Below are 25,886 nucleotides of genomic sequence, written 5' to 3'. Positions count from 1 at the left end.
TCATTGTACCACTACGGAACTTGTTATATTTACTGTGTCTTTTCACCGAGAGATTTCAGGAACTCGGTATTTCGCGGCGCGGTTGAAAAGGAAGTAACGGGGCCACCACTGTAGGTAGTGTGGAGCGGGCGTGGTAATTACGACGATAAATAATCACAAACAAGAAGAAAGAAGAGGAATCGGTAAACTGGCACAGAAAGGTCACTTGCAGGGCGGATTTGTCCGCAATAACCCGTAAATATCGGATCCCTGCAGTGGAATATGGTGGCCATTGTTTGTCAACAGTTATGGTACTCTGGAGGGTGTCCGTAATTTGGTACATTGCACACGGAATGTCAATATGAACTGAGTCATTAGCATGAAAATGAGTGTGGTGTAGTTCATTAACTCTTTATCACTGATCGGTATGTTAGTAGCACTCGCCGCGCGGTATTAGCTGAGCGGTGTTGGGCGCTGCAGTCATGGACTGTGCGGCTGGTCCCGGCGGAGGTTCGAGTCCTCCCTCGGGCGTGGGTGTGTGTGTTTGTCCTTAGGAAATTTAGGTGAAGTAGTGTGTAAGCTTAGGGACTGATGACCTTAGCAGATAAGTCCCATAAGATTTCACACACATTTGAACATTTTCATTTAGTAGCACTTGTTCACAGAGTATGATCGCTGTTGATGCAGCACAGTTAATTAAGGGAGTGGCAGGCTTCGTCTCATCACCTTCACTGATAACATTGTACATGATTTGCGATGTAGAGAGTTCGTCCGTTTGGCGAGAGCTAACGATGTCCTGGTTCGGCAGTTGTTGAAACAATGTGACCATTCGAGAACCACAGTTGCATTGGTTATATCGTCTGAGAATCGGCGAGAATACCAAATAGGTGCACAAATACATCGTCTGTAGTGATGCCAGGCGATGAAACACCGTCGTGGGGCGTATTCTTCGTGGTGTGAATTTTGTATCCCATGGTGATCGGGCCTACGGGCGCATGTATAACTCGGTATTTCGCGGCGCGGTTGAAAAGGAAGTAACGGGGCCACCACTGTAGGTAGTGGGGAGCGGGCGTGGTAATTACGACGATAAATAATCACTCGCACTCCCGTCACTTACTATGAATACTTTTACTCTCGTAGCGTATACAAATCGCGTGTAGCATAGAGCAAGTACTATGGAGAACTGATCTGGAATATACAGTTGTTCTTGCTGCGGTAGGGCAGCCATGTTATTGGGGTAGAGCCAGTCGTTCTACGTCCCCACGCTTACATCGTAGAAGGAACACATTCTGACAGACACAGTACAGTCCCTGAAGCTCACTGGCCTTTATAAAACGCGTGGTTTAAAGAAATTATTGTGGCCTTGAAAGAATTAAAACGGTAGTTTTTTTAACATTTTCAGACACAGCCAATCTTACACCTGTGTTTGAGCTGTTTTCTAGACCGTTTACCGTTTCAGTTGAGAGCATTCCTGTGCATGTGCAGATGTAACTGACTGATCTGCAATGTAACCGCCTTTTGAGGACAAATCCTTTTACGTTAAAACTGTCCAGGACATCTACATTCTTTTCCTGAGATAGAGTTACCATGTCTTCATATTGATGTACAAAAGTACTACAATAGTTCTTTCAACATATGTGTGTGGAAGACCTTTTCTCGATTATCAAACTAAATATGTCACAAAACTTCCTGGTAGATTAAAACTGTGCATTGGACCGAGACTCGGACTCGGGATCCTTGCCTTTTACGGGAAGTGCTCTACCAACATAAGTCACAATTACTTGGCCACCTGAATGCGAAAATTTGTGAAATTGTCTGTGTCTGTCCGTAAGCCGACAGTTTGTACCACATGAAAATTCTATCGTGTCTTCAGCGCGCCAAAAGTAATTAAATAATGCTGTAAGTTTAATGTCATTTGTGGTTTATGTTGTTGAGAAATTGGAAATATAAATCCAAGTCTTTTGTAGTGCGACTTAATTTCCATTTAAATGGGAGCGTTCGCCTTTTATCTCTTTTCCCCCTCCTCAGACCGAGACACCGTGCCGCTGTGGTGAGAGAACGTGCTATAAGCTGAGTGTTATGACACTCGTGCAAATGTTCAAATGTGTGTGAAATCCTAAGGGACCAAACTACTGAGGTTCTTGGTCCCTAGACTTACACACTACTTAACCAAATTATACTAACTTATGCTAAGACCAACACACACACCCATGCCCGAGGGAGGACTCGAACCTCCGGCGGGAGGAGCCGCGCAATCCGTTGCATGGCGCCTCAAACCACGCGGCCAAAATCGCAAGGGCACGGTTCGTGGTCCGAATTCGTCGCCGTCCCTGGTGTAGAAAATTGTGATTAGTCTTTCCGTTTCTGCATTTTTTTTTTTTTTTTGCGACACGATTGTGGATCAGAGCACAACAGTATTTTCGCCATTATGAAGTTCTGAATAAATGAAATAAACTTTGAAGCTGTCAGGGCGCAGTCGCTTGTTGCAGCAGGTGGTGAGCGAGCAGTAAATTGGAGCTTGTGTCTTGTGAACATTCCAAATTTTCAGCGATTTATTGCATGCACAGCATTTTGCGCAATCGGATCGTTGTAAATGAAAAAAAAAAAAAAAAAAAACACGGATCAAACGCTGCTGGATGTTCCGGACTCTCGCACACAACTTCGCACAGTCCTTCTGCTAGACTCACTGTCACTGAGTCGCCAACAAATATTTTCGGGATTGCTGACTACCTCCGAAAGCACGGATTTAACACAGCAAAGTAGCCATAGGCCTGGCGTAATTCAGTTTAAGCAATTTTTAAAGTGATTTACTTTGGTGCGGAGCAAGAGGAATTGTAATGCAATCGACTGCTGGAAAATGCCATGTAATCGAGATGTGATTTGATAGCTGCTAGTGTGGGAATTCTGAACTAGTGATGACCGAATGAGATACTCATTCTTAAAGCTGGGAAACACGTAGATACGGAAAAAAGTAAAATAAAAACAAATCATCGCAGGGTGATCTCCACTGAAAGTCAATATTGTTTTCATAACGTTGAGCCGAGTCATCACGAGAGACTAGAAGTACTGCAGTACTGTTCATTACAGTTTTCTTATCGGGACGTTGTTATTTAGGTATTGTTGTGTAGTCTGAATAAATTTAATGCTTAAATCTGAATTAATACTATCCGATCTGGTGGCTAATGTTAGCAATTATATTAAAAAATTAAAGATGTCAGCATTAAGTTTGTTTACGCAGCTTCTTACAGTTCCACGTTGTCATTCATTCTCTCCTATTTGCCACAGACAAATTTTGTCAGTGTTGTTTGTGAGGACACTGACACAATATAGATAAACGATTCTTGCCTACCAGCTTCTCTGAAGATAAGCTGTTGGGCAGTAGCGGTGTAATATTGACTGCATCAGGAAGAAAAACACCAATGGGAGACGTACCGTAGCAGAAAACTCGCTTCAGATGCTAGTATTAACGATTTAATTACTGTAAGAACAAAATAAAAATACATTACTTTTGCTAATTTTAATCATGAAAAAAAAAAAAACTTACAACAGCATTGACAGAAACTGTATTTTGTTCACAGACGTTTAACACTTTTGTGTCTAGAAACAATAAAATTAGAAAATGCCAGTACGAGGTAGATTTGGCCCGTTGGTTGGGGCAATAGACGAAGGAACAAGCAGCGCCCGTTTTCTGGTACGTTGATAGGTTTATTTCCATTGAAATTCAGTAATTATTCCTCTAATTTTGTCTTTACTTTCTCCATTATCTATGAGTGTGTGCCTATTTGTGACCTAGAATTCGTATTGCCATTGTTCCCCAGATTCCTTCCAAATAAAGGTACTTCTTATGTATTGTTTTAATGTTTAACCTGAAAAACTGAACAGTAAGTCTGAAGTGTGAAGACTTCTGCAGAACTGAAGCTTATAAACTGATGTACATTCATGTCCTGCCTTATAAAGTCAGTTCTTGGTTCTCATGTAACAGCCAAGAGCTATAACCAATTCTGATATATCACAATACCCTTAACAAGGACTATTTTCTTTACATTAATAGTTGCTTTTAGCTGTGCTAAATAGACTTGTTCCATATATGCTTTGAGAACGAGTCTCGTGTTTGTGAATGCATTAATAGGATACTTAAGTATAATCTTGCAACACAGTTTTTGTTGTAACACTTAAGTGATTGTTTCTCATGAAGTAACAATAAAATATTGTAGTGCTGATAAGTGTCTGTATTAAATTTCATTCAAGCAGTAATGCGAATATGTGTGATTTTAGTTGATCTTTTCATAACCAAACAATGGTACAAAACATTTTTGACTGTTGTACATGTCTATTTTGTGTAATGTCTTGGTTGATGTTCCAACTGACAGTATGCCAGGTAACTGAAATGTAAATATACTAAAGTCATCAGCATTAGTTTGCATGAAAGTGAACGATAGATATTTCTTTAAGATCACACTATGAGGGAGCTTCACTAGTTTTGAGCAGGAATTGCTGGATAATGTTTTTCAATTAACAGAAAATTTTTGTAAATGTAGTTAAAATATTCAGTGAGAATCCAAAATAACTGATATTCCTATGTCAAAAATGTTAAAATGTAAAATAACTTTGTCAGAATACCTGGTAAACATTAGATAGTGGTCCACCCCCTTTCCTGTAATGTTCGTAGTTTGTCTGGTACCTAATATAGCTTTTTTAAATTTACCTTTCGGTTATAAATTTTATAGCAAAAAATGTACTAAATGTGGTGCATTCCATTGTCAAAACTTTTATTTTGGAGTTACATATGTTGGCTGTGCCAACTCTCAGTCAAAATTCCTTCCAACCTAACCAAGGCCTCAGGCTAAGTGTCTGGAAAGTTTTGTCTGTTTCATAAATTGAACAAACAAGCTAACAAGTAGTTTGCTGTTTGTTCACTGAAAAATATGGTAGGGATGTACAGGGCAACTGTTACTTAAGTGAAAGCGATTAGCAAAGAAACATTTTGAAAAAAAAATAGTTCCCAGGTGTTCAAGCAAGTAGAATTATGGTGATACTAATGTTGTCTGTTGTAGCACAGTACATTTAATGAAAAGTGTAAAATTTGGACTAGAAAGATGTTTCCAGAATGAAAGATCTTAACTGTACCATTTCTTGCTGCAAGAACACTGCACAGAACGTACATTCAGTTTTGCAGCAGAGTTGTGTTTGAAAGACTTTGTACAAATGGATTGTACAGTAATAGTAATAACTATCGATGTTCCAAGGAAGGAGGTAAACAGTTATTAAAGGAAACAGCCAACTCTCACTCGTTGTAAAGGTTTCGTGTGGCCATCGTTTATTTCATTTGTATGTCAAGAAAATTAGTTCTGCAAAAAATTCTTATTCACACAATACTCAGTAGTGCAGAAGCTGAGTGAATAATATCAACAGTTGCAAACTGAAGGTTGAACTGTTCAGTTTTTATTTTTCAAGTATTCATTAACCAATTGAAGTAGTGGTAATTTTAGCACTATTTTAAATGGCATGCTATTGAAGTACAAACAGTTGCTGGCATTGGTTCCAGTGGTGTTGGAAAGGAGCTAAACATACAAAAACTCAACGAAGTCATGGGGCCCATTGTACTTGCACTGTAATACTATTAATGAGATTTACATGTGACTTACCTCTCCTGATAAACATTAAATATTACCTATTGTGTGGCAGAAGATGCCATTACAGGGTGTTTGTTGGTCGTGGCCGTAATGAAATTCAGTGAGTGGTCATGAATTTTTTGTGTGCCAATCAAGTGTGGTTCCTAAAGGGAGTAGAAAGTTAATTCTAACTCCAAAAATGTTGTATCCAACAGTCAATGTAATAAACAATACCGGTAATATAAAGATTCAACAGAATTCTTAAGAAGTATTTTTACCTATAAGGAACTTCCGTGTTCATCTGTGCAAGACATGTCAACACAGTCTCTTCAGCTGCGGTTTGGAACCTTAAGGGGTAGGGGAAGAAATTTGGAGGTATGGCGTCATTAACACACAGTTGTATGAGGTGTACTCACATATTGGAAACAACATGTAAAATATAGCTCTGTCCAAAACAGCGCTGCAGTCTAATGTGTTAGTGGAAGAGCATCAGTTGGAAAAGCTGTTTTTTTAATTCTGTTCACTCCCTCTTCTATGTAAGTCTCTTGAACCCGCGTGTTTTATGAAAAGCTATTTCTTTAAAGGTCTTCAATTATTAATATAAAACTACTGTAATTTTAATCTCATTTTAAAGGCATTAATGATGATCAGAGCAAAATTACTTTCTTGCTGGCTGAAATACTTCCCATGCTTTATTAGTACATGGTAGCTTGTTGTTGTATCTGCTGTTTTTCTTTTAAAGTTTGATTTCTTTGTGCCACATGAGATGTTACGAGCATGGTGCATGGTGAACAGAAATGCATACTAGAAAACAGTTAACATTAGCTCAGAAGGCATTGTTAACCATTTCATTACGTGTTTCTATGACACACACCAATCCTCTAAAGGTAAATGGCATAACAGTAGACCCTATTAGTTTTCTGTGAATGAAATGAATGCTGTAGCTAGCTTGAGTCATAAGTATTATCCTTTACATTCATTAAAAACTAGTGTGTTTGTCATTGTACACATGCATTTTCAAGGGGTCATGAATTTAAATAAAGAGGTAATGGAAAAGTCATGAATTTGATCCTCTGAAAATCTGTCGAAATCCTACCTTAGTAACTAGAAAAGAACTAGCATCACTACCTCTGTGGTTTGTGCCATTTGTGATATCTTCTACATCTACATCCATACTCCGCAAGCCACCTGATGGTGTGTGGCGGAGGGTACCTTGAGTGCCTCTATCGGTTCTCCCTCTATTCCAGTCCCTTATTGTTCGTGGAAAGGAGGATTGTCGGTATGCCTCTGTGTGGGCTCTAATCTCTCTGATTTTATCCTCATGGTCTCTTTGCGAGATATACCTAGGAGGGAGCAATATACTGCTTGACTCCTCGGTGAAGGTATGTTCTCGAAACTTCAACAAAAGCCCGTACCGAGCTACTGAGCGTCTCTCCTGCAGAGTCTTCCACTGGAGTTTATCTATCATCTGCGTAATGCTTTCGCGATTACTAAATGATCCTGTAACGAAGCTTGCTGCTCTCTGTTGGATCTTCTCTATCTCTTCTATCAACCCTATCTGGTACGGATCCCACACTGCTGAGCAGTATTCAAGCAGTGGGCGAACAAGCGTACTGTAACCTACTTCCTTTGTTTTTGGATTGCATTTCCTTAGGATTCTTCCAATGAACCTCAGTCTGGCATCTGCTTTACCAACAACTAATTTTATATGGTCATTCCATTTTAAATCACTTCTATTGCATACTCCCAGATAATTTATGGAATTAACTGCTTCCAGCTGTTGACCTGCTATATTGTAGCTAAATGATTAGGGTCTTTCTTTCTATGTATTCGCAGCACATTACACTTGTCTTCATTAAGATTCAATTGCCATTCCCTGCACCATGCGTCAATTCGCTGCAGATCCTCCTGCATTTCAGTACAATTTTCCATTGTTATAACCTCTCGATATACCACAGCATCATCTGCAAAAACCCTCAGTGAACTTCTGATGTCATCCACAAGGTCATTTATGTATATTGTGAATAGCAACGGTCCTACGACACTCCCCTGCAGCACACCTGAAATCACTCTTACTTCGGAAGACTTCTCTCCATTGAGAATGACATGCTGCGTTCTGTTATCTAGGAACTCTTCAATCCAATCACACAATTGGTCTGATAGTCCATATGCTCTTACTTTGTTCGACTGTGGGGAACTGTATTGAATGCCTTGCGGAAGTCAAGAAACACGGCATCTACCTGGGAACCCGTGTCATTGCCCTCAGTCTCGTGGACGAATAGCGTGAGCTGGGTTTCACACGATCGTCTTTTTTGAAACCCATGCTGATTCCTACAGAGTAGATTTCTAGTCTCCAGAAAAGTCATTATACTCGAACATAATACGTGTTCCAAAATTCTACAACTGAACGACGTTAGAGATATAGGTCTATAGTTCTGCACATCTGTTCGACGTCCCTTTCTGAAAACGGGGATGACCTGTGCCCTTTTCCAATCCTTTGGAACGCTACACTCTTCTAGAGACCTACGGTACACCGCTGCAAGAAGGGGGGGGGGGGGGGGCAAGTTCCTTCGCGTACTCTGTGTAAAATCAAACTGGTATCCCATCAGGTCCAGCGGCCTTTCCTCTTTTGAGCGATTTTAATTGTTTCTCTATCCGTCTGTTGTCTATTTCGATATCTTCCATTTTGTCATCTGTGCGACAATCTAGAGAAGGAACTACAATGCAGTCTTCCTCTGTGAAACAGCTTTGGAAAAAGACATTTAGTATTTCGGCCGTTAGTCTGTCATCCTCTGTTTCAGTACCATTTTGGTCACAGTGTGTCTGGACATTTTGTTTTGATCCACCTACCGCTTTGACATAGACCAAAATTTCTTAGGATTTTCTGCCAAGTCAGTACCTAGAACTTTACTTTCGAATTCATTGAACGCCTGTCGCATAGCCCTCCTCACACTACATTTCGCTTCGTGTAATTTTTGTTTGTCTGCAAGGCTTTGGCTATGTTTATGTTTGCTGTGAAGTTCCCTTTGCTTCTGCAGCAGTTTTCTAACTCGGTTGTTGTATCACGGTGGCCCTTTTCCATCTCTTACGATCTTGCTTGGCACATACTCATCTAACGCATATTGTACGTTGGTTTTGAACTTTGTCCACTGATCCTCAACACTATCTGTACTTGAGACAAAACTTTTGTGTTGAGCCGTCAGGTACTCTGAATCTGCTTTTTGTCACTTTTGCTAAACAGAAAAATCTTCCTACCTTTCTTAATATTTCTATTTATGGCTGAAATCATCGATGCAGTAACCGCTTTATGATCGCCGATTCCCTGTTCTGCGTTAACTGTTTCAAATAGTTCGGGTCTGTTTGTCAGCAGAAGGTCTAATATGTTATCGCCATGAGTCAGTTCTCTGTTTAAATGCTCAAGGTAGTTTTCAGATAAAGCACTTAAAAAATTTCACTGGATTCTTTGTCCCTGCCAGCCGTTATGAACATTTGAGTCTCGCAGCCTATATCCGGCGAATTAAAATCTCCACCCAGAGCTATAACATGGTGGGGAAATCTACTCGAAATATTTTCCAAATTATCCTTCAGGTGCTCAGCCACAACAGCTGCTGAGCCAGGGCACCTATAGAGACATCCAATTACCATGTCTGAGCCTGCTTTAACATTTTGGATCTCTGTCAATTTCCTTCGATACTATTGCACTTCTTATCGCTATAAACACACCTCCCCCTTCACTGTCGAGCCTGTCTCTGCGGTATACATTCCAATCTGAGTTTAGAATTTCATTACTGTTTACATCTGGTTTCAGCCAACTTTCTGTCCCTAGTACTATGTGGGCATTGTGACCGTTTATTAATGAGAGCAGTTCTGGGACCTTTCTATCGACGCTCCTGCAGTTTACTATTAGCACATTAATATTTTTATTCCCTGTTGCATTTTGCCTACTCCTACCTTGCCGCGTCTCAGGAGGTGTCTTGTCGGGTCTAGGGAGGGAATTCTCTAATCTGAAAAACCCACATGTGCACTCCACACGTACTCCGCTACCCTTGTAGCCGCTTTTTGCATGTAGTTCACACCTGACCTATTCAGGGGGACCCTACATTTCTCCACCCGATAGCGGAGGTCGAGAAATTTGCACCCCAGATCTCCGCAGAATTGTCTGAGCCTCTGGTTTAAGCCTTCCACTCAGCTCCAAACCAGAGGACCGCGATCGGTTCTGGGGACGATACTACAAGTAGTTAGCTCAGATTCCACTCTGCGAGCGAGACTTTCTGTCTTCACCAACTCCGCCAACCGCCTATATGAACTGAGGATGACCTCTGAGCCCAGACAGCAGAAGTCATTGGTGCCGACATGAGCAACAATTTGCAGTCGGGTGCACCCAGTGCTCTCTATTGCCGCCAGCAGGGCCTCCTCCACATCTCGGATGAGACCCCCCGGCAAGCAGACAGAGTGAACACCGGCCTTCTTCCCCGACCTTTCCACTATTTACCTAAGCGGCTCCATCACCCGCCTAACATTGGAGCTCCCAATCACTAATAAACCCCTCCCCACATGTGCCTGCTCGGACCTTGCTGAAGGAGTGGCCACATCTCCACTCACAGGCAGAGCGGGTGATGCCACACGGCCAGCTTGTAACTATCACTTGTGTGTTGGTGACATACAATTGTATCTGTTGCCAAACCTAAGAACAGATGGCTTCTACCATATTAGGCATGAATGATGACACTTTTTCAGTATAACAAGCACAAAACCTTGGTCTCAAAACTGAACCCTAGTAAGCCACAGTTGTCCTTAATCACAATGACTATTGATCAGTGAACATTTCTGCAAAGCAGGTCTTCCCATACTCTCTGAAGTTACCCAATTACACTATCAAGAAACAATAGTAGATCTCGCAATAATCCTGGATGAGCATGTAATCTGAGAAGAAAAAACTGCATGCAGGTAATCTTTCTTTCCTGTCTATATGCAGCTGAGACATAAAAAAAAGCCCCATCTAAAATAAAACCAAATTTTGCCCCATCATTATTCTTGCTGAATCTCTACTACTACAATGTAGTTCAACACCACATAAATAAGCAAAACTTCAGATGGCTTGATTGAGCCCTATGTGCTTGTGTGAGATGATGTGACATTTGGTTGTTTGAACATATCAGTTCTCCATATGCTCATTTCAGGTGTATAAATGTAGTATACATCTGCAAACAGATAGGTGATGTGATTTACACACACATTCTGTTTTTAGTCTTTGGTGTCCTCAACACCTTTCCTAAATGTCAAATACTTATAGTTATTTATTAACCGTAATATTAGATCTGGTAGAGCCAGCATCTTTGCTCTACTTCTCTAAACCAATTTTCTCTCCATTGCCTTCATTCCAGCCATGTCTCAGAGCAACAGACTACCTGGTAACCTACACTTGTTCCAAATACACACTGCATTCAAGAAGAGAGTAGGCCTAAAGCTTTTCCTGTTATCATCCATGTAGTTTCCCCATCAGTATATCCAACCTATTGTCTTGAGCAACAGCGAACCAGTATTTATATCAGATTAACAACATGCTTCCACTTATCTATTCCCCTATGTATTTCTGTCCCCCTCATTGTCCTTTCTCTCTCTTCTGCTAACATTAGGCTATTCCTTGCTCTTCCTCAAACCAATTAAGTTCTTTTCATTCTTTATGCCCTGCTGTCATGCATATCTGTTAACATATCGTTATTTGCACTTGTCAAGAATGTTGTTTTTTCAGACTGTACTCAATACAACTGTTGTTGTTGTTGTCGTCGTCGTCCTGGTGGTGGAAGATTCTTCCTTGTAAGATAAAGGAATAGGCTGAAGACTTAAATCTTGTTAGGAAAAATAAACGCATAAATAAATATTTGGAGAGGTGTCAGGAGAAAACACACATTAAATTATGGGAATGTGCAGGCTTTCAGAGTCAGTAGCTAAAGGAAAAGGGCTTGTAAGGTTTAGGGTTTCTAAACCTCTGCATCTACATAAATATTCCACAAGCCACTGTATGCTGGCAGAGGGTACCTAGCACATCAACTAACCATTTCCTTTCCCATTCCACTCATAAATAGAGTGCGGGAAAAATGACTGTCTTATTTGGGCAAATTGTACATTGGTGCAGTACAATCATTCTGATGTCAGCTTCAAATGCTGGTTCTTTGAATTTTCTCAACATTGTTCTTCAAAAAGAATTTTTCCTTCCCTCCAGGGATTTACGTTTGAGTTCCTGAAGCACCTATATAATCCTTGCATGTTGATCGAACCTACCAGTAAAATACCTTGTGGCCTGCACCTGAGTTGCTTTGATACCTTCCTTTTATCCGACCTAGTGTGGATCCCAAACATTGAACAGTAATCAAGAATTAGTCACATTAGTGTTCTATGTGCAGTCTGCTTTATATATTCTCCCAATAAAGTGAAGTTGGCCATTCACCTTACGTACAACAGTCCTTACAGAATCATTCCATATCATATTGCTTTGCAGCATTATGCCTAGATATTTAATTGACACATTTGCATCAAGAAACACACTATTAATATTGTATTTGAACATTGTGAAATTGTTTTTCCTACTAATCTGCATTAACTTACAGGGTGTTTCAAAAATGACCGGTATATTTGAAACGGCAATAAAAACTAAACGAGCAGCGATAGAAATACACCGTTTGTTGCAATATGCTTGGGACAACAGTACATTTTCAGGCAGACAAACTTTCGAAATTACAGTAGTTACAATTTTCAACAACAGATGGCGCTGCAGTCTGGGAAACTCTATACTACGATATTTTCCACATATCCACCATGCGTAGCAATAATATGGCGTAGTCTCTGAATGAAATTACCCGAAACCTTTGACAACGTGTCTGGCGGAATGGCTTCACATGCAGATGAGATGTACTGCTTCAGCTGTTCAATTGTTTCTGGATTCTGGCGGTACACCTGGTCTTTCAAGTGTCCCCACAGAAAGAAGTCACAGGGGTTCATGTCTGGCCAATAGGGAGGCCAATCCACGCCGCCTCCTGTATGTTTCGGATAGCCCAAAGCAATCACACGATCTTCGAAATATTCATTCAGGAAATTAAAGACGTCGGCCGTGCGATGTGGCTGGGCACCATCTTGCATAAACCACGAGGTGTTTGCAGTGTCGTCTAAGGCAGTTTGTACCGCCACAAATTCACGAAGAATGTCCAGATAGCGTGATGCAGTAATCGTTTCGGATCTGAAAAATGGGCCAATGATTCCTTTGGAAGAAACGGCGGCCCAGACCAGTACTTTTTGAGGATGCAGGGACGATGGGACTGCAACATGGGGCTTTTCGGTTCCCCATATGCGCCAGTTCTGTTTATTGACGAAGCCGTCCAGGTAAAAATAAGCTTCGTCAGTAAACCAAATGCTGCCCACATGCATATCGCCGTCATCAATCCTGTGCACTATATCGTTAGCGAATGTCTCTCGTGCAGCAATGGTAGCGGCGCTGAGGGGTTGCCGCGTTTGAATTTTGTACGGATAGAGGTGTAAACTCTGGCGCATGAGATGATACGTGGACGTTGGCGTCATTTGGACCGCAGCTGCAATACGGCGAACGGAAACCCGAGGCCGCTGTCGGATCACCTGCTGCACTAGCTGCGCGTTGCCCTCTGTGGTTGCCGTACGCGGTCGCCCTACCTTTCCAGCACGTTCATCCGTCACGTTCCCAGTCCGTTGAAATTTTTCAAACAGATCCTTTATTGTATCGCTTTTCGGTCCTTTGGTTACATTAAACCTCCGTTGAAAACTTCGTCTTGTTGCAACAACACTGTGTTCTAGGCGGTGGAATTCCAACACCAGAAAAATCCTCTGTTCTAAGGAATAAACCATGTTGTCTACAGCACACTTGCACGTTGTGAACAGCACACGCTTACAGCAGAAAGACGACGTACAGAATGGCGCACCCACAGACTGCGTTGCCTTCTGTATCGTTCACATCACTTGCACCACCATCTGTTGTTGAAAATTGTAACTACTGTAATTTCGAAAGTTTGTCCGCCTGAAAATGTACTGTTCTCCCAAGCATATTGTAACAAACGGTGTATTTCTATCGCTGCTCGTTTAGTTTTTATTGCCGTTTCAAACATACCGGTCATTTTTGAAACACCCTGTACATTTTTGTACATTTAGAGCTAGCTGCCAATCATCACACAAACTAAAATTTTGTCTAAGTCACCTTATATCCTCCTACAATCACTCAGCTATGGCAGCTCCCTCTACACCCCATCATTATCAGCACACAGTCACAGATTGCAGCTCACACTGTCCATTAGATCATTTATGTATATGGAGAAGAGGAGTGGTCTTATTACACTTCACTGGGGCGCTCCTGATGATACCCTTGCATTGGATGAACACTCACCACTGAGTGCAGTGAACTGGTCTCTGTTACTTAAAAAGTCTTTGAGCCCGTCACACTTCTGGGAACAATATGCAATATAAATGTAAAATTGAATTGTTCCATATCATAGTGAGAGATCACAATAATGATCCAAAGAACTCAGCAGCTAACTTTCAGTTTTTAAGATGACTTTTAAAGAAAGTATGAGAAATTACCCTTATTTCTTAGGTACAAATGTTTTGCAGCAGAATACTGTAACTATAACAAATGCCTTAGCAAGATCAAGAAAAATTCTTTTAGCTTGACACCTCTTGTTAACAAGGTTAAGAGAAAAATTTGGGAAGCTGGGTATTGCATAAACTGCGTTTCTTTTTTTTCTTTTTTTGAGTTAAACTGAGCAGATGTCAGAGTTCTTGTTCAGTTTCAAATTGAACATTTGTTTTGGTGTTTTTCGGGTCTGTACAGTGTAGGAGAATATTTATACAGTAATTTATGAAAAAATATATACCTGTTGCTGTTCAAGACAGAAGGAGAAAATTTAATGTTTGTCTTTCAAGATATTATTGTTGCCCACTCAGTGCTGCATTGAAAGTATTTTAGATTGGGTTGGGTAGATTAGATGTCAAGTTATGGAAAAGAAACTCTGAGCAGAGTCAGGATGTTGTAACAAATACACTCCTGGAAATGGAAAAAAGAACACATTGACACCGGTGTGTCAGACCCACCATACTTGCTCCGGACACTGCGAGAGGGCTGTACAAGCAATGATCACACGCACGGCACAGCGGACACACCAGGAACCGCGGTGTTGGCCGTCGAATGGCGCTAGCTGCGCAGCATTTGTGCACCGCCGCCGTCAGTGTCAGCCAGTTTGCCGTGGCATACGGAGCTCCATCGCAGTCTTTAACACTGGTAGCATGCCGCGACAGCGTGGACGTGAACCGTATGTGCAGTTGACGGACTTTGAGCGAGGGCGTATAGTGGGCATGCGGGAGGCCGGGTGGACGTACCGCCGAATTGCTCAACACGTGGGGCGTGAGGTCTCCACAGTACATCGATGTTGTCGCCAGTGGTCGGCGGAAGGTGCACGTGCCCGTCGACCTGGGACCGGACCGCAGCGACGCACGGATGCACGCCAAGACCGTAGGATCCTACGCAGTGCCGTAGGGGACCGCACCGCCACTTCCCAGCAAATTAGGGACACTGTTGCTCCTGGGGTATCGGCGAGGACCATTCGCAACTGTCTCCATGAAGCTGGGCTACGGTCCCGCACACCGTTAGGCCGTCTTCCGCTCACGCCCCAACATCGTGCAGCCCGCCTCCAGTGGTGTCGTGACAGGCGTGAATGGAGGGACGAATGGAGATGTGTCGTCTTCAGCGATGAGAGTCGCTTCTGCCTTGGTGCCAATGATGGTCGTATGCGTGTTTGGCGCCGTGCAGGTGAGCGCCACAATCAGGACTGCATACGACCGAGGCACACTGGGCCAACACCCGGCATCATGGTGTGGGGAGCGATCTCCTACACTGGCCGTACACCACTGGTGATCGTCGAGGGGACACTGAATAGTGCACGGTACATCCAAACCGTCATCGAACCCATCGTTCTACCATTCCTAGACCGGCAAGGGAACTTGCTGTTCCAACAGGACAAGGCACGTCCGCATGTATCCCGTGCCACCCAACGTGCTCTAGAAGGTGTAAGTCAACTACCCTGGCCAGCAAGATCTCCGGATCTGTCCCCCACTGAGCATGTTTGGGACTGGATGAAGCGTTGTCTCACGCGGTCTGCACGTCCAGCACGAAGGCTGGTCCAACTGAGGCGTCAGGTGGAAATGGCATGGCAAGCCGTTCCACAGGACTACATCCAGCATCTCTACGATCGTCTCCATGGGAGAATAGCAGCCTGCATTGCTGCGAAAGGTGGATATACACTGTACTAGTGCCGACATTGTGCATGCTCTGCTGCCTGTGTCTATGTGCCTGTGGTTCTGTCAGTGTGATCATGTGATGTATCTGACCCCAGGAATGTGTCAATAAAGTTTCCCCTTCCTGGGACAATGAATTCACGGTGTTCTTATTTCAATTTCCAGGAGTGTAGATTAACATGTTCTTTCTTATGTTGAGAGTAAAGGCATTTGAGATCCTTGCCATAAATAACATGCTTTTATTGCACCTGAGTCCTGTGCTGTGAATATAGTGACAACAGGAAAATAGGGAATGTGTTGAGCAGATGTCCTGCTAGATTGATTCCATTTGATGTGGCAGCAGTAATCGTAATCACTCACTCAATGATTGAAGTGTAGATAGGCGTGCGTGCGTGCCCCCCCCCCCCCCCCCCCCATGGTTCTCTCTCTCTCTCTCTCTCTCTCTCTCTCTCTGTCTCAGTCAATCAATCAGTCAATCACAATCAATCAATTTTCTGTGAGCTAATTCAACAAGCTGGTCTCTCGCTCTCTGTGTGTGTGTGTGTGTGTGTGTGTGTGTGTGTGTGTGTGTGTGTGTGTGTGTGTGTGCGCGCGCGCGCAGTGACTCAGCTATACATCTTTACTCCTTACATTATTTGTTTCCACCCATGACTACAGTATTTTATTCACACACAATGAGTTAAATTTGAGGACTCTGGAAATCAGATGTGTATAATTGGTTTTTTATTGGCAAAAGATTTACTGTTTTTTTCTCAATTACAATTTATTGGGTATGTCCTATTATGAGTTTTTCATATACAGGTATTTTCTGCGCGGACTGCAGAAGTTCTAACATATCACCAGATCCGTATAGCACAAGACTGCCCTCGTGAGGGATGGGTTGAACAGGATCCAGTAGCAATTTTATCTGCGGTGAAGGAATGTATAAATGAGACTGTAGAGAATCTGAAGAAGCTGGACATTGATCCTGCCGACATTGTGGCCATTGGAATAACAAATCAGAGGGAGACAACCATAGTATGGGACCCAAAAACTGGAAAGCCTTTGTACAATGCAATAGGTAAGTTTAAAAACATGTATCATTTTAACTCGTGCCAATTTTGAAGTTGGATGAGAGACAATGCAATTCCTAATCTCTCATCTTTTTATAAACTACAACAGTCTTTACATTATCTATGGCAGTTGCTCAGAAAGCAATGCACCACATTTTTTTCTTAGCTGAAAACAATGCTGTGAAAGCAAAACATTATGTGTGTATTATTTGGAGTTTCCTGAGTGAGCACGCTAATTGTTTGTTGTTTCCGACAGGTAGAGTAGCCGCAGGACGGTTTCAAAATGGCATCTGTAGGTGATGTACATTATAGGCAATATGCTGTCATTGAATTTCTCACTGCAGTGAAAGAAACTGTGGGGAACATTCACAAACACTTGTGCAAAGTCTTGAAGCATCTGTTGCCGCAGAAGTACAGTTAATCTTTCTGGGCAACCCTCCTAAAAATAACCATAAGCACCTACAATTAAATACACTTCCTTTCTGAACTCAGGCATCTCATTGTGTCTTTGGCGAACTATTTTGATGGAGGTTTGTTAATCTACTTTCTACCATATGCAGTATTTTGCTATGTTATCAGGTGCACTGCAGTGTAATTGTTTGAGAAATGTTTTAATAGGTTTTTCATGATTTATTTCATGATGTTATGAACTTCCTATATGACTGATAGTGTGTTGTTTGGTAATATACTTCCCCATGCCAGAACTTGTTTGGTGTAATGCATATAGCATCACATGAGCCTGATAGAGGTCTTTCTTTTCCATTTAATTGAGTTTATTAATAATCTTTGCAATCAAACATGTCTGTGACTTTCAGCCTTAACTGCTTATTATGAGCATAAATATTTGATTTATTTGTTGTAACAAATAAGATTAACTATCAATAAAGGCTATGGATATAAAAATAAAGAAATTACATACATAAAGAAATCAGAAAGCATATAAAGTGCCAATAATTGAAAATTACTGTGGTACATCACTACTGATTGGTACTGATTTTTCAGACTGCAAGTGTTTTGAAATGCTGGGCACTGCCTCTGTTACAAGTCGATGAAGAATATATTGTTGTTGTTGTGGTGCTCAGTCCACAGACTGGTTTGATGCAGCCCTCAATGCTATTGTCCGCCGCTCGTGGTCTCGCGGTAGCGTTCTCGCTTCCCGAGCACGGGGTCCCGGGTTCGATTCCCGGCGGGGTCAGGGATTTTCACCTGCCTCGAGATGACTGGGTGTTTGTGTTGTCCTCATCATTTCATCATCATCCAGGAAAGTGGCGAAATTGGACTGAGCAAAGGTTGGGAAATTGTACGGGCGCTGATAACCACGCAGTTGAGCGCCCCACAAACCAAACATCATCATCATCATCATCAATGCTATTCTATCCTATACAAGCTTCTTCATCTCCAAGTAACTACTGCAACCTACGTCCTTCTGAATCTGCTTAGTGTATTCGTCTCTTGGTCTCCCTCTATGATTTGTAGCCTTCAAACTGTCCTCCAATACTAAATGGGTAGTCCCGCGATGCCTCTGAACATGTCCTACCAACTGATCCCTTCTTCTAATCAAGTTGTGCCACAAATTCCTCTTGTCCCCAATTCTATTCAATACCTCCTCATTAGTTATGTGATCTACCCATCTAATTTTCAGCATTCTTCTGTAACACCATATTTTTAAAGCTTCTATTCTCTTGTCTAAACTTGTTATCATCCATGTTTCAATTCCATACTTAGCTACACTCCATACAAATGCTTTCAGAAGTGACTTTCTGACACTTAAATCTATACTTGATGTTAACAAATGTCTCGTCTTCAGAAATGCTTTCCTTGCCATTGCCAGTCTACATTTTATATCCTCTCTATTTCGACCATCATCAGTTATTTTGCTCCCTAAATAGCAAAACTCATTTACTACTTTTAAGTGACTCGTTTCCTAATCTGATTCCCTCAGCATCACGTGATTTAATTAGACTACATTCAATTATCCTCATTTTGCTTTTGTTGATGTCCATCTCATATCCTCCTTTCAAGACACTGTCCATTACGTTCAACTGCTCTTCCAGGTCCTTTGCTGTCTGACAGAATTACAATGTCATCAGCAAACCGCAAAGTTAGTATTTCTACTTCATGGATTTTAATACCTACTCGAAATTTTTCTTTTGTTTCCTTTACTGCCTGCTCAATATACAGATTGAATAACCTCTGGGATAGGCTACAACCCTGTCTCACTCCCTTTCCAACCACTGCCTCCCTTTCATGCCCCTCGACTATTATAACTGCCGTCTGGTTTCTGTAAAAATTGTAAATAGCCTTTCGCTCCCTGTATTTTACCTCTGCCACCTTCAGAATTTGAAACAGAATATTCCAATCAATAATGTCAAAAGCCTTCTCTAAGTTTCCAAATCCTAGAAATGTATGTTTGCCTTTCTTTACTCTATCTTCGAAGATAAGTCGTAGGGTCAGTATTCCTCATGTGTTTCAACATTTCTAAGGAATCTAAACTGATCCTCCCCGAGCTTGGCTTCTACCAGTTTTTCCATTTGTCTGTAAACAATTCTTGTTAATATTTTGCAGCTGTGACTTATTAAACTGATGGTTCGGTAATTTTCACACCTGTCAACACCTGCTTTCTTTGGCATTGGAATTATTATATTCTTCTTGAAGTCTGAGGGTATTTCACCTGTGTTATACATCTTGCTCACCCAAGGCTATCAGTAGTTCTAATGGAATGTTGTCTACTCCCGGGGCCTTGTTTCGACTTCGGTCTTTCAGTGCTCTGTCAAATTCTTCATGCAGTATCATATCTCCCATTTCATCTTCATCTACGTCCTCTTCCATTTCTGTAATATCGCCCTCAAGTACGTAGCCCTTGTATAGACCCTCTATGTACTCCTTCCACCTTTCTGCTTTCCCTTCTTTGCTTAGAACAGGTTTTCCATCTGAGCTCTTGATATTCATACAAGTGGTTCTCTTTTCTCCAAAGATCTCTCTTAATTTTCCTGTAGGCTGTGTCTATCTTACCCCTAGTGATACATTCTTACATTTGTCCTCCAGCCATCCCTGCTTAGCCATTTTGCACTTCCTGTCAATCTCATTTTTGAGACATTTGTATTCATTTTTGCCTACTTCAGTTACTGCATTTTTATATTTTCTCCTTTCATCAGTCAAATTCAAAATCTCTTCCATTACCCATGGATTTCTACTAGTCCTCATCTTTTTACCTACTAGATCCTCTGCTGCCTTTACTATTTCATCTCTCAAAGCTACCCATTCTTTTTCTACTGTATTTCTTTCCCCCATTCTTTTCAATTGTTCTGTAATGCTCTCTCTGAAACTCTCTACAACCTCTGGTTCTTTCAGTTTATCCTCATCCCATCTCTTTAAATTACCACCTTTTCGCAGTTTCTTCAGTTTTAATCTGCAGTTCATAACTGATATATTGTGTTCAGAGTTTACATATGCCCCTGAAAATGTCTTACAATTTAAAACCTGGTTCCTGAATCTCTCTTACCATTATATTGCCTTTGGCAATCCTCACCATGTAATCCCTATTTGCAAAGAAACTGATTTCTTTTCTAAACCTGAGTACTGTATATTAATTACAGGCCCACACCACTTTCCAGTTCTAACTTCACCACTGAGGGGGTGTACAAACTGGCATCAGAATCAGAATTCCGAATTCATCCAGTTTTCAGATTTGAAGTTCTACGTACAAATTACGAAGCCACGAGTGGATGTGTGAAATTCTTTTGTAGGGCTGTCTGGCTCTGTGCTGCGATGCAATAGACGAGGGGTTAGTGCAGTCATTTCAGGCTGCATGCCACAGTCTACCTTGAGCTGTTGTCACTGATTCTGTATGACGCCATCCAACCTCCCAGCCTCCTCTGTCACTTTTACACAAGGCCATGGTGCGGGTACTATGACCCACCCTAGCGTAGGAAACGATGTGCTGCTGCTTGACACTGCCATGTTATTTCATATATCAGCAAGTATAAGTCACCAACTTTGCTTTTAGGGAGATGATGCCACCTGGGCCAATACTGCCAGAGATATCACCAATAGCTGCCACCAAAGACGTTTTGGTTGTTTGTTTGATGCTTGTAGTTCAAAGGGATGTCCACCACTAAAGTGCGCGTCATTTATGTTGGCGGCCGACTTTAGGTTCGTTCTGCGCATCTGACGTCACAAAACACAATCAGCCAATGAACAGAGAACGACGTTGCCGGATCTCGATTGCAGTGCAGAGCACGGACGAGCGTCTCCAGTTTCAGAAACGTTCAGTCATAAGTAAAGTAATAGAACAAAAGCAATGTCTTGATAGCAGACTTTCTTTTGTAGAAAGTTTGGAAAAAGCATTATTTATACCAACTGCTTCATATTCTATTAATTAATTAAATCAAACAAGCAATAAGACTCCTAATTCAGGCGATAGCAAGGAAAGGTGTTTGTATCAATCTCACGAACTGCTTTTTCGCAATAAAGAACAGCGGTAATTGTTTATTTCCTGTTGTACTGCGACGAAGCATGAGTAATTCATAGTCGCACCAATAGTGTTTGTCAGTATTTTGCGTGACATGTTACAGTCCTCATGGAGCTGTGCTAGGTGAAGAGCTGCGATGGCGCAACGGTTAAGGTGCTCGACTACGAAGGAAACGGTTAAGAGTTCAAACCTAGTGTGGTGCATAATATTTTCTTTATTTAAAAACAATATCGAAGTGTCTTACTTCACGAATTTTATTCGTTTGAATGTCGTTTTGTGAAATTTCTAGTGCTTTGTCTCTTCAATAATCCTTTCGCTGCTGCAGACACGTGCTCCCCGCATTCCGCGCTGTGCGCGATTTTGTCATCACTGCACTACTCGGCTGTGCAGGCACATCGTGTTCCCACTGCTTTGACACACTTATCATACGATTTCACAAAAACTATTTGGCCCAAAAATTTGATTTTTACACATCATCTTGACTGATACCTTCCCCCCATAAATGACTAAATTTTGTTTCGATGTTCAACGCAGTTATTGTGCAGCATTAAATGTAATAAACCATTGCACGAAATTTTGAAGAGTTTGCAGAGGTAAAAGTCCATAGCGTATACTTTCCGTTTGGTCGATTTTAGTTGCCACAATGTTGAGAATGAAATGTGGACAAGATACCTAAATTTCACGTGCCCAGTGTAAATAAAACTTTTGTTACATTCGTGAAAGATGGAATATTTCTCAATATTACATAAGACACCTATGTGGTACTTAAATTAAATGAGATATTGTTATACAGTAAATTTTATTTGAAATTTAGGTATCTTTTCCACATTTCATTCTCAACATTGTTGCAACTAAAATCGACCATATGGAAAGTATACTCTATGGACTTTTACCTTTGCAAACTCTTCAAAATTTCGTGCAATGGTTTACTATATTTAATGCTGCATAATAACTGCATTGAACATAGAAACAAAATTAAGTCATTTATGGGGGGAAGCTATGAGTCAAGAAGATGTGTAAAAATCAAATTTTTGGGCCAAATAGTTTTTGTGGAATCGAATGATAAAGAGTGTCAAAGCAGTGGGAACACGATGTGTCTGCACAGGCGAGCAGTGCAGTGACAAAATCGCGCCCAGTGCGGAATGCAGGGAGCACGTCTTTGTAGCAGCGAAAGGGTTAATGCGGCCGTGATGGCTTTACTTCATGAACTGCGCGCTCCCCCCTAAACATAAGCTTGCGAACTATGCTATACTATGGCGTTGCTTCTCTTGACGCGTGCGTCGTGTGCAACTGGCAACGCAGCTATCTCCTGCGTCTGGGCGGGCATGCGCGAGCCGCCAAGATAAAAGAATTGAACTATAGGTCATAGGGCTAGCTGGAAATGGATCCAGAAATGCAAGCAAGGCTGGAACTCACAGTGGAGAATGAAGATCTGCGAAGGCGTCTGAATGAGGCATTATTGAATGTGACGCCACAAAGCAGCACTGTGCCTGCTGTTAGCCTTGCTTCCCCATATCCTGGGTTCCCATGCCTGGTACCATACTGCTTGGTAATTGATGTTGCAATGGGTTTGTGGGTTCCCACTTACTCTGGTAAACCAGGCAAAAAGTCTACACTTTCATACAGAATTTAATGGAGGCAGAGAAAATTTCGGCATGGGGTTATGAATTGTTGGTAGGAGTTGCTGGAGGCATGTGCTTATGTAAATTCTGTGGAAAGACTGCAAAATACCAGCGCATTTGACATTGTTGCAAAAGGGATAATTGGTAGACGCAGAGATAAGCATATTACCTGCTGTAGAGAAAACCTTTCCATCCTGAATCAAAATTCTGGAGATGATTTAGAGCATTTTGCTAACCGAAAGAGAGCAGTATCACGCTGTATGTATGCACCGTGGGACAATGATGAAGAGAATGAGCTACCACTCAGCAAAGCAGATGCTCGCTTTGTAGATGTATTTGTTTATGAGATTGACCCACACATAAGAGCTGAGGTGAAGTGTGCTTTGCCAAGTACAACTTGCATTTCTACGTGAGGAGTCCTGGCAGTTCATCCGCTGTTCCACCCGGGTAAACCCAGTAGATGTGCATTCATTGCTGAAGTGCACTGCACTTGTTGCAGATGGCCGGGCTACAAGGCTCCTGAGTGTTTAGCATTGGCATGTGCCTATTATTGAAAGATTGAACACTAGAGAGCAAATTGCCCATGTCTACAAGTTTCTAGACTAAGCAAATAGGCTGCTGAGTGCTCAAAGGAAAGCAAATCTGGGAAAAACGAATGGGAGTAATCCTGCCACTGCTCCCTGCTGCCCTTCTGCAAAGTGAATCCAATAAGACTGGACTTGCTCAGGTGGCAAAGGTAAATTTGCTAGGTAAAATCAATGGTTAGACAGTCTGTCCTTATCATTGATACAGGTGCACAAATATGGGTGTTGTTTGTTAAATCTAAAAGTGGTCAAGAACAAAACCACCACATTATAGACTTAGTGGAGTGGGAAAAAAGGTAATGTGTCCAATGCATTCGCAAAACATATGGCTGGAAATAGGAAGAAGAAAGTACCAGTTCACAAAAGAAATGGTTTGGAAATGTAACCGTGATTTTGATACTATATTTTAGGCAACAATTTCCAGTGTTCTCCTCATGAAAGCTTTCCTCAGACATGATAACTAATTGTAGTTTATATACTTTACAGTGCAAATATGTAATAACTAAACTAACTTGTCAGACACTCAAAACACTTTGCCTTATAGTTTTATGCGAGACTGCACATCTGTTTCACTGCCTACATTAACTGAACTCACCGGATAAGGTTAGTGGTAAACTGTTAGCTGGAACATGGTGTAGGGCCCCAGACAGAAAATATGCCAGACTGCCACCTTCAGGTTGCGATGTTTGGTTGTCATCATCTGCTCTGAGCTGCAACCGCCAAGTCGCAATGTCTCGTTGTCACCATCTGCAGTCCGTGTTTTTAGCAGGCCTATCCCTTGTCTCTTACCAAAGTCGTCAATGGTTGCAGGCTACTGCTGTACGGCTACTCGCCTGCCTCCGCGCCCAATCAGCTCAGTTGAGCCCTCTTCAGTGGATTCTCCAGTTTTAGTCTCTCCAGTGTCCTCTCTCTCTCTCTCTCTCTCTCTCTCTGTGTGTGTGTGTGTGTGTGTGTGTGTGTGTGTGTGTGTGTGTGTGTGTGTGTGTGTGTGTGTCACCATGTGCGATGTAATGCTTCTGTTTGAAAGTATTGAGTTTAAAATAATTTGCCTTTTTAATTAAATAAGTGTGACCATGCCCAGATATACAGATATCAGTTATCAGTCGTTAGCCAAAAACAAATTTGTGAAGTAAATTATTGAAATATTTCCCTGTTAAACTCACTGCTCTGTTTTATCAGGATTTGACTGGATTGGGAAAAAATTGCAATCACTCATTGTTGTAAAAATGGGTTATTCTTATGGGTATCAGTCTAAGATGTTTTATTTATATATATATTCACTGAAATCCACACCAGAACTCATTTATCTCAGATTGCATTAGCTTTCTCAATAAAATGAACCAAACTCCAAAATTCTTCTGTGATTTGTTTGGAATTGCGTGCATGTACAGCATATGAACTGTTGTTAAATCACTTTCTTAAAGTAGAATTATGTTTCCTATTCTGAAAATAAGTATATAGTGAAATTAACTTTCAACTCATAGCACATTTATTTCTATGGTAGTACAAAAGACTGTATGAATGCCATCAATGGAAAATCTGACTCACTACATGATTACATTTCTATTAGAGATATACAGATTTTCATTTTTTCATTTAATTACAATTGTATGAGTTAGTGTCCAAGAAAAATCTGTGGTTAGCAACAGTCCCTGCTAGGATTTTCTTGCTTCAGATGTGGCAGTGGGCAAATACATCACCTGTGGCTGCCGCAATGTAGATTCTACCATCAGTGTGTTAAATCACTTAAATCACTTTTGGTCTTGACACACAACAGAATAAACAATCAATCATGTAATATACAATTATGTCAGAGAAAAACAGGGTATAAAATTTCAAATCAACTGACTTGACATGCCTTAATTGTAATCACTTCAGCTTTTCACCTGTATTTGCTCGGGGCAGTAAGAATATTGGTGTGACAATGTCCTATTTTCTCTTACACCACAGTTGGCAATTTCCTTTTTCCTTGTCCATTACAGAGATTTTTTTAAAGTGAAGCAAATTATTGTGATCTATGTTTATTGTTGTTGTTTTCAGTATTATTTTTCATTCTGGTGTTATATAGTTCCAGGTTTACAGTGATTCTCTTTTTCTTTCTAATAAGATATGGGTATTTTATAACGCTGGAAATTGTGTCTTTACAACATCAGTCCAATTGCATAGAAATTACAGACGTGAAAACAAAATGATGAAAAAAATCCATTTCAGGAATGTGATTCTTGAAGTTTTCCCAGCATACTGCAGCTTCTATGAGA

The 25,886-nt window shown here is 41.3% G+C and overlaps 1 protein-coding gene across 1 annotated transcript in view; it reads left to right on the top strand.

Moving 5' to 3' along the window:
- The first annotated feature begins 2,640 nt into the window (after window positions 1-2,640).
- Window positions 2,641-25,886, top strand: part of LOC126187794 (glycerol kinase-like) — a 163,459-nt gene continuing 140,213 nt past the window's right edge. The window contains exons 1-4 of the mRNA XM_049929069.1: window positions 2,641-3,093; window positions 3,265-3,459; window positions 3,558-3,670; window positions 16,701-16,959. Coding sequence (XP_049785026.1) covers window positions 3,599-3,670; window positions 16,701-16,959 — 331 coding nt within the window. The 5' untranslated portion in view covers window positions 2,641-3,093; window positions 3,265-3,459; window positions 3,558-3,598. The remainder of the gene's footprint in view (window positions 3,094-3,264; window positions 3,460-3,557; window positions 3,671-16,700; window positions 16,960-25,886) is intronic.

Source organism: Schistocerca cancellata, chromosome 5, assembly GCF_023864275.1.
Source record: "Schistocerca cancellata isolate TAMUIC-IGC-003103 chromosome 5, iqSchCanc2.1, whole genome shotgun sequence".
Lineage (NCBI taxonomy): Eukaryota > Metazoa > Arthropoda > Insecta > Orthoptera > Acrididae > Schistocerca > Schistocerca cancellata.
This window is presented reverse-complemented; position numbering and strand designations above follow the sequence as displayed.